Source organism: Empidonax traillii, unplaced genomic scaffold (genome assembly GCF_003031625.1).
Source record: "Empidonax traillii isolate 1590-97213 ecotype Southwest subspecies unplaced genomic scaffold, ASM303162v1 scaffold547:size421747, whole genome shotgun sequence".
NCBI lineage: Eukaryota > Metazoa > Chordata > Aves > Passeriformes > Tyrannidae > Empidonax > Empidonax traillii.
The window spans coordinates 50,650-59,961 of NW_020955740.1; the positions used below are offsets into that span (position 1 = coordinate 50,650).

A 9,312-nucleotide genomic window follows, 5' to 3' on the forward strand; every position below is an offset into this window, starting at 1 on the left:
AATTGACTGGAAGTGTGGCAATTTAATGGAATTATTGCTGGGAATTTATTTTTTGTTTGCTTTTGGTTTTGTTCGTTTCATTGTTTGATACAGGTGTTCGGTGATCTCTGATTTGGTTTTAATATGAGGATTTTTTTTTGAGAAAATCCTACTTCCAACATCACTGGATTTACATATTGTTTCCTGTCTTAATTCAGAGGGAAACTTAATATGAAGATAAGCAAGATACAGTGACCATAGCAAGATATTGTAAGAAGTGTGTATCTAATAGAGGACCTCTGCAATGCACACATCTCATTTTAAATTATTATCATGGTCATAGTATGCCTGAAAGGCTGTGATGTGGCTATGATTGTTCACTCTGTCTTCCATAAGGCAATTTTAAACACATATGAAGTGAGTATTAGAACCTTTAATAATAAAACAGCTTTGCTTAGCCATGGTGTTAGAAGTAGGAAGTTACCTGATGTTGGTGTTGGCAAGTGTAGACTTGGAATCAACTCATGTCTGCCAAGCTACCAGCATTGGTGTGTCATGTATTCTGTGGTTTTGTCAGTGAAGAAGTTTGTTTCCTGGGAAAGAGTTTGTTTCTTGGCAGTTGTCCCAGTTAAATAAGACCAGACCAGTGCTATAAATTTTTGTTGTGCAGTTGTGTTGGTTGCAGGTGAGAAGATGGTGTGATTCCCAACTGGTTTTCAGGGAAGCTGACTGCATAGGCATTGTTCTGTTGAGAAAACAGTTTTGCAGTGTAGTTCTTGAAATTTGAGTGGGAAACTGTGGTTGGAGTAAATAGCATTGACCAAGAAGTAGATTCACTTTGTAAGATGCATCCCCCCCTTAAGTGCCCAAGTAGGAAAGTCATGAACTTAAATCTAATTCAAGGCAGGTTGGCTTGAATTTTGCAGAACTATTTTGAAAGAATACCTCTGCTTTTAGGTGAATACAAGTTTCATCAGGATGTCACAATATCCTGTGTCCAAATTTTAAATCTCAAATTCAAATTACATACAAAATAAGCTTTGAATGGCTGAATTATATGGTTGTTATCAGTTCAGTGACATTAGACAAGTTATATAATTATCAGTGAGGTTACAACTAATGAAGTTTGTGTACATATCTTCTGGCAGGTGGTCACCAGCACTATACTATAACTGCACTCTGGTTTGCTTTTTTATCAGACAAATACTCCAGAATAATTCCATTAAATTGAATTTGAAATTGTGAACATATGAAAGTATGGACTGTAATACAATTTTTTTGCCTGGCAACTGTGATTGTTCATTGCTTACTACATTGGATCAGCTAGAATTAAATATGTATTGAAGAAAGATAGCTTTAAAAAAAAAAAACACCAAAAAACAATGTCAACAACAAAAAAACCCAAACAAACAAAAAAACCCCCAAACCACAACTGAATATTTTATTGTTTTAAATCTTAACAGGAAGAACCGGAGCTGGTTAGTGCAATTTATGGACGAGGGATAGCATATGGAAAAAAAGGACTACATGTAAGTAGATAATAATTCAAATTAATATCTGACTGAATTAATTGAATCTAAACTGTAAGAAAGCCTGTAACAGGAGTAGATAGACTGATTAGAACTTGATAAGTACACCACAGAGTCTTCATGCTGTCCTACTTCCATGATGTTGACAGAGTTTCACTTCATAAAAGTTTTTGTGAGTGACACTTTCAAGACACAAAGATGATGTTAAGCATATGCAAAATTTCTGAAAAAAGAGAAAAAGATCAATGAAATCTGATACAGAACTTGTTATATAACCACTTGGACTTTTTTCTAATTAAGTAACTGCTTTCATCCTACAATTTATTGAGGAAAATATAAAAATTTAGATAGGCAAGATGCTGATGGAATCAACCACCGGTACTACTTAGATTAAGTTACAGATAGTGCTGACAAAAACACTGGTGGGTGTGAGTATAACTGTGTGTTGGAGTTCATGTGAGAGCTTGAGCCTGCTTTGCTGACAAGAAAAGGACTTACGGAACCATAAATCTAATGCTCATTCACAGTTACGTTAATAAATTATTAGAGGTACATCACAAAGGAGATGTGTACAGGCAAAGTTTATTTTTCTTGTTTGTAGCAGATAGGTGTTATTTTTCAGCTGTTTGTAGAATACTGCATCTTTATGTTAATGTAAACTGATACACTTTCAGAAACTTAGCCAATCTAGTTGTCCTTCATTTTGAGAGTATATTAGTGTAAGTATGCACGGTTGTTGACCTTGTTCATTTTTCTTCTTTTCAGGATATGAAAAATGCTGAACTTGCTCTTTTTGAGCTCAGTCGAGTGATTAGTCTAGAACCAGATCATCCTGAAGTATTTGAACAGCGAGCAGAAGTGAGCATTTTTTGTCACTTTTCAGACTTTTGGAGAATTTGCAGTTATATAGTATTTTCAAGTATTTCTTCACTGATTTAATGACTAAAACTCTTCTCTGCATTCTTCTGTGAATACTTCTCCTTTTTTTTTTTTTAAAACATACGTATTTGTTCTCACTGTAATTTGTGGAATGTTTTTAAAATAAAACACAGACCACATGGAGTTACTATAGCCAACAGAATAGCATATATTACGTTTTAATTTTCAGCTTTTAACATACTGTATAGCAAGGTCATACATGTTTGGTTTTTTTTTTTTATAGGAAATGAATTTAAATATTGGTTGACCCCTTTTTGTTGGCACCTACCATCACGTTAGGAATTGTATGATTAGTACTAGTTGTTAAAATGCCAAACTTATAAAGTACGTGTTTTTAACAAAATACATTGGTTCTATATTTGTGTATATAAGTTAAATATCATTCAAATTCACATATATTTTTTTACTTTGAAAATCAAGTTTTGTTTTGGCAAATTAATTACAGAAAATGGATTTCAAGATGCAGCTTGGTAGACAAATCAAAAGCATAATATTAAAGCCAGCATACTGTATAATAATAGCTGCCATAATATTCACAATTTTAATATTTTTAGTGTAATCTAAAAATGTGGAAGCCATTCAAATAATGGCAAAATATACCATTTTTCATTGAGGGGAGTGTTTTTTCAAAATTAGCTATATGTGAGAATATTTTGATTACATTTTCATTTGAGTATGTTGAAATAGCTTGAAATGGAGTATTTTGTTTTGACCATCTTGTTTTTAATTGGGCATACTAGGTTTCTGCAAATGTTATTGGTGGTGTTCGTTTACATTGATATATTTGAGAAACATGCTTCCAGATTTTTTCTCTGATGGGAGTTTAAAAGCAATAAGTACTGAAATTTATAGTGGAACTTTCCAGCCTATTTTAGCAAATACAGTTACTCCTACAGCTGAATGTGGAAAAGAATAATCTTCATATTTCTAAAACAAATCTATTTGCTCTGTTTGTTCTAAACTGTGTTATGGTTTTATACTCTTAGATATTGTCTCCACTGGGACGAATCAGTGAAGCATTATCTGACCTCACCAAAGCTATTCAGCTACAACCATCAGCACGGCTCTACAGGCACAGAGGTACCCTTTACTTCATATCTGAGGTTAGTGGATTTGGGGGATTCTGTTTGGGTTTAGTTACAGGGATGTTGTTGATTATTTTGTTGTTGTTTGTGCCACTTGTTACTTCAGTTACATTCTTTCCTAATTAGTTAAAAAAACCCCGAACAATATAACAATGTTGTTTTTAATGCTTTAATGTAAAACTTTATCTTCAAAGATTGTGTAGATACTAAATAGCTGTTTTCCCTCTTGATTTTTCTGATTTCACTGTGTTTCCAGCTATTTTTTTCACTTATGTTACTATGTTCTGTATAGCACTTCCTGTAAAAGTTGGAAGTGTATTTCTTATTCTTTGATGGTCTGATTAGGAGGATAATCATTGCTGCTTAGCACTGAGGTTGAGTTCGTATGTTAAACAAAGTTCTGTAGTTTGCTTTATGAAATTGAAAACATGTATTTCACTTTATTTCCTCTGTCATTTAAAATCTACTTTATTGCAGGATTATGCAACAGCCCATGATGATTTTCAGCACTCGTTGGAACTGAACAAGAACCAGCCTATAGCTATGCTTTATAAAGGCTTAACCTTTTTTCACAGAGGACTTTTGAAGGTAAAGCTGTATTAAATAATAGTTCATGTAGGACAATACCCTCTATTTGAAGTTACTTCCATAAAATAATAGAAATATTATAGGTGTTGATATATGTATTTTCTCTCACAAAAGGAAGACTTCTTAAGGCAAAAGAGTGCAACCAAAATGAAAATGTGCCACTGCTGACTGTAATACTTCATCATATGACATTTAAATACTGCTGGTCTTACTGGACCAGTTGGATGTTGATAAATAAGTGATAACGGACATGTTTATGGAATGCTTTGAAAGATGTTTGTATTTAGAACCTCTGCTAATATTTGTATGGTTATGTTCAAAATTTCAAAATGAAATTGAGATTCTGTAGGTTTTGGGAAGGAGAAAGAGATGAAGGGAAAAATAAATTCCTCCTTGAATGAGCTAGAAGGTAATCAGGGAAACTGCTGATAAAGAGCCCTGCATTTATGCATCTTTATTTTGGTTATAAATTGTTTCTGGAATGCTGGTATCTAAACTGAGGGAACAGACGCGCTCCCTCAGTTTTGAAAATCATAAGGGAAGTAAGTTCTTCCCATACTTTTTTACTTTTTCACCATTTTATGACTCAAAACTTCTCTGTGTTTTAGACATAGCAATATTGTACTTTTTTCTTGCTTGTAAAAGCAAGATACTGTTGTATCTTGCAAAAACAGATACTGTTGCCATTTTTCAGAGGAGAGAGTAATTAGATAAGTTGTGTGAAATCCTTGGTTTGAAAAGTGAAGATGCAACTGTGTGATTCCTAAATTCCAACAGTGAATTCCAACAATGGAAGCTTTTTTTTTTTTTAAATCTCTGCTTATAGCTTGGGATTTTAACAATTGTATGAAGAAATCCTGAAAGAGCCCAAAACTCCTGAGTTTCAGCCCACTGTCTTTCACAAGCAATCACTGCTCTTTGTATTCCTTTTTTTTAGCAGTCTACTTCCTCATTTTTTTAGTACCCAAGCTGGTATTTTTTCCATGCTCTTAGTGTATGCTGTGAGAACTTCAGGCAGTCACTGAACTTACTATGTGTATCTTATTGCAGTCAGATGAGTTACTTGCTAATAACAGTCTGAATTTCTGATTTTTGATGTAGGCAAGAGAGACCCCAGAAAGTGATGGTGAAAATACAGCTGAAAAAAATAATACTGTCTCAATTTGCAAAATAGAAGCAAAGTTTCCTTCTTTCTGATATGCAGATCAACACATTTCTGCATTACCTCCTTCCCCCCAATTTCTTTCCTCAAAGGAAGTATCTTCCCTCTCTAATATTCAAGTTCAGAGAGATTATGACTGAGTGGCTTTTCATCCCCAGGTATACTTTAGGTTCCAGTCAGATTAGGCTTCTTCTTTAAGGAAAGTTGTACACATCCTCTGAAAACTGAGATTTGGGGTGAGGGTGGCAGAGTGAAATGAGATTGGTTTGGGTCACTGCTTTTGGGAATAATCATCTTGGTTTTAAAACTTATCTAGAGGACATGAGCCTATTAATAATAGGTTATTATTATTTATTGGTTAATTAATAAGTAATAAGAGGTAGGTGATTGTCTTAACATTTTTGGTCAATAGATATTTTTGTGCACATTGTAGTGCTCAAAATATATTTGATAGTTTTTCTAAATAAGAATTTTTAAGTCTACTGAAGATACTAGCAATTCTTTCCTTTGAAGATACTAGCAATTCTTTCCTTATAGCATTTAAATTATTGTACTTTAGATTTCAAGATACTTTTCAGGAATTCCTTAGTAATATAAAGTAGTTGCTTTATTCCATCCTTAATTCTAAGTCTCAGTATTGTGTATACCAGTTTGTATAACCAGTGCTGTTTGAAAAGCTGAGTTCATAATGAAATTCTTTGAAGAAGATTTCTTTAACCATATCCATATATTTTTAGCTTTTATTTTTATTACATTGTATTCCTCACAGCAACAGTATGTGCTATTGTGTGAGGGTGATCACTTACTCTGTAATCCCTCTAGAGTGTTTGCTAACTGTGCAAATAACAAAGAATACAATGAAACAATTTAAGTCAGACTACAGATTTGAAGCAGTCTTTTGGACTCCAAAAAAAAAGAGGTGTATTATGAATTAAGAAGGCACACTGTGAGAAGAGATTGCTTTGCCATAGGGAGCTTTGAAAGCAAACTCTGAAGGGATTTCATCTCTGAATTCTATTAAAATGCTAAAAGAATTGCTCATTCCCATGGGATATTAGACTAAGGAATTTCAGCTAAATCTGTCATTACTGTAAAAGATGTTTCAGTATTTATTTTCTTATATGATGATTACTCTGTAGATTTCGTTATAAATTTATGCCTTGTTTGTTCCTTCCAAAGGTTTTGATGAATAACTGTAAATCCATGGCTAGGAATTACTGAGGATGCTGAAATTTCATCAGTGTAGTGAGTGATAAATTATTCTGTTGGTCCCTTTCTGTAGGAAGCCATTGAATCGTTCAAAGAAGCTCTGAAGCAGAAAGCAGACTTCATAGATGCGTATAAAAGTCTGGGGCAAGCCTACAGGTAATTGCATTTGGAAGTAGTTTTAAAGTCAGATTTCTATCTAATTGTGTTCTTTAAAACATACTCTTAAAGTTTTATACGCTTGTTACAAAATTGTGCAGAATCAAATGTGTATTTGGTAGGTCCTGCAGTTGGTATAGCTATGTTACGATATGTTCAATATAAATTTCTAGTTTTGCTTTGTATTTTTAATTCAGTCTCCTGTATCTCTTTGAGTCTCCCAGACTCAAAGATTAGGTAAATGGCAGTTTTCAGTAAGAAAATGGTTTTTTTGTGGACTTGTGCCTTACTTTACACAGTATCTAAGTTCAAAACACAATCTAGAACCTCTGATTTCCTCGTGAGCTTTTCTGTGAGACTTATTGTGGTTTGCAAGTACTTTCAAGTACAAGCTAAATAATAGTCAGTAACGTAGTCTGGAAGATGAACGTTCCTACATTTCCAATAAATGCTTTAACTTTTTTGTTCTGTTTTTTGGATATGGGACTGCCTCTCTAGTTGATCAGCTGTTCTACCCTGTGCCCAAGAAACCTTAATCTGAATATATTTTATTTTGAAGGAGAGAAAAAAAGCAAGCCTTAAAATATCTCACTTTGCATTGCATTGTTGTTTTACAACCCAGAAGTTACTTAACCAGAATATCCCTAATCTAATCTGCTAAAATTTGTTGCTTTTATTCCCTCCCAGTGTCCCATGCCTCCAAAGTTCTCTGATCCACAGGAAATAACGGAGGCAGCAGTGTAAAAAAACTAACTTTTTTTTTTAATTTATTTTTTTCAGAACTTAATGTACAAAGCACAGTTACTGCTGACTCTTGTATAGGCTCAGCAGTTAGAGAAGCCAGAATCTGAATAGGGTATTGTTTTAATAGCTGAGTACACTGTAACTAGTGAGTAACTACCATAATCCTGAATGACTTCCTCATGAGCACTATGGTCTTACAACAGGCAGAAATAATAATCTCATTTCTCCGGGGCACAGCTAACTTCAATTGCCAAGTTCTTCTTTCTTTCTAAAATCTTTCATCTTAAGTTCATGCTCTTTCTTCTGCATCAAATAAATTTTAAATACAATGTGTAAAAATACCTTCTGAAGAATTGTTTTTAAGTGAAAGTAGACAATTTTTAGCCTTATTTGCCTTTCCGTGAAATATGAGTTACAGCATTTTGCCAATTAAATCCTGCTTCAAATATAGTGACTTCAGTGTTCATGCATTTATGTTGAACCAAAGATCTGTGGTTAATCACTATTCTGCCTAAAAATTCTGTTTGGCAAATGTATTTAAAAGTAGTAAATCTTGGGTTGGGGTTTTTTTTTTCTTGTGTTGCTCTTGTTTGGATTAATTTTGTCTGTTATAATTTGATGTGGAAAGAATTTTGTACCTTAAACTTAAAAAAGTCAGTGTGCTAGATTAAAAAGAAATGAAGATAATTTGTGTACTATTTCTGTTTTAATTTTCTCATGACAGTTTCTCCAAGACTATTTTTACTGTCTGTTTACATGTACAGCTATCCTGCACATGGAGTAATTTTAGTCAATAAATTTTTAGTTAGTTTCAGATTTCAAACACCATATACTTTCTTCTTAATTAGCAATTAAGTAGTTAGTAAATTTTTTTAAAAGTGTTTATATTTAGAAGTTAAAAAGACCTGTCAAAGATAGTACTTTCCAAGAATGCTTTCTGTGAAAGTTTTATTTATTTTAGTTTCTGAGGAAGTGCCATAGATATGTATTTTTACAGTTTTATGTCTGCTGAGGATTGTGAAGATTTGTGGTCTTGTGGGGTTGTATTTCAGAGTACGTATTTCTGGGAGTAAAAACTCTGTGCAGCTGTTCTGTTAGTACCACAGAAGAATAGTTGCAAAATTACTGCTTTTGTTATAGAAATTTTCCATTAGTACTGTGTTTCTCTTTAATGATATCCCGTTTGGACACATTAAAGCAATCTTTAACAATTAATTTTGTTGTCATTGTTGCCTTCTATATTTTTCACTTTTGACTTTATGGAATCACCTAGAGAGCTTGGCAACTTTGATGCTGCTACAGAGAACTTCCAGAAGGCTTTACTGCTAAATCAAAATCATGTTCAGACGCTACAGCTCAAAGGAATGATGCTTTATCATCATGGCAGTTTAGATGAAGCACTAAAGAATTTTAAGGTAAGCAGACCCTAAGTAAATACCAAATTAAAATGTTTTAACAAGGACTTGTATTCAGCGACTGCAATAAAATGGACAAATTTCAAAGTTTTTCTTTCTGAATATGTGTACATTTAAACTAAAATTATTTTTTGTGAGGTCTGTCATAAACAATGTGTAAAACTTTACAGTTTTTAATTAAAAATGGAATTTTGCTTAAACTAAGATAATTTCTCTAACTGTTTTATGTATTTCTAAAACCAAGCTCTGTTTGAAATGTTTTATGTATTTTTTTAAACTGGTAATTGTCTTCTTGCTAATATTTAAGTTCTAGTTGAAACCTAAAGCTTTTTTTCATGTCTGGTGAAAGATGAAATGTACTAGTCTTTGGAATTCTAAATTTAAAATAAGTTCCAACGTTTATCTAATTTTTCCGGAGTATTTTCTTTTGAAAAATTCAGAATATGTTGCGATTCACTGAGCTTGCAAAAATGTATCTGTTGCCATAGGTAAACGAAGTCTTACCT

The 9,312-nt window shown here is 33.0% G+C and overlaps 1 protein-coding gene across 1 annotated transcript in view; it reads left to right on the forward strand.

Annotated features, from left to right (window-relative positions):
- TTC13 (tetratricopeptide repeat domain 13) overlaps positions 1-9,312 on the forward strand; it is a 40,401-nt gene that overhangs the window by 11,271 nt on the left and 19,818 nt on the right. Inside the window, exons 5-10 of the mRNA XM_027897535.1 lie at positions 1,443-1,508; positions 2,274-2,366; positions 3,434-3,550; positions 4,010-4,120; positions 6,565-6,647; positions 8,665-8,806. Coding sequence (XP_027753336.1) covers positions 1,443-1,508; positions 2,274-2,366; positions 3,434-3,550; positions 4,010-4,120; positions 6,565-6,647; positions 8,665-8,806 — 612 coding nt within the window. The remainder of the gene's footprint in view (positions 1-1,442; positions 1,509-2,273; positions 2,367-3,433; positions 3,551-4,009; positions 4,121-6,564; positions 6,648-8,664; positions 8,807-9,312) is intronic.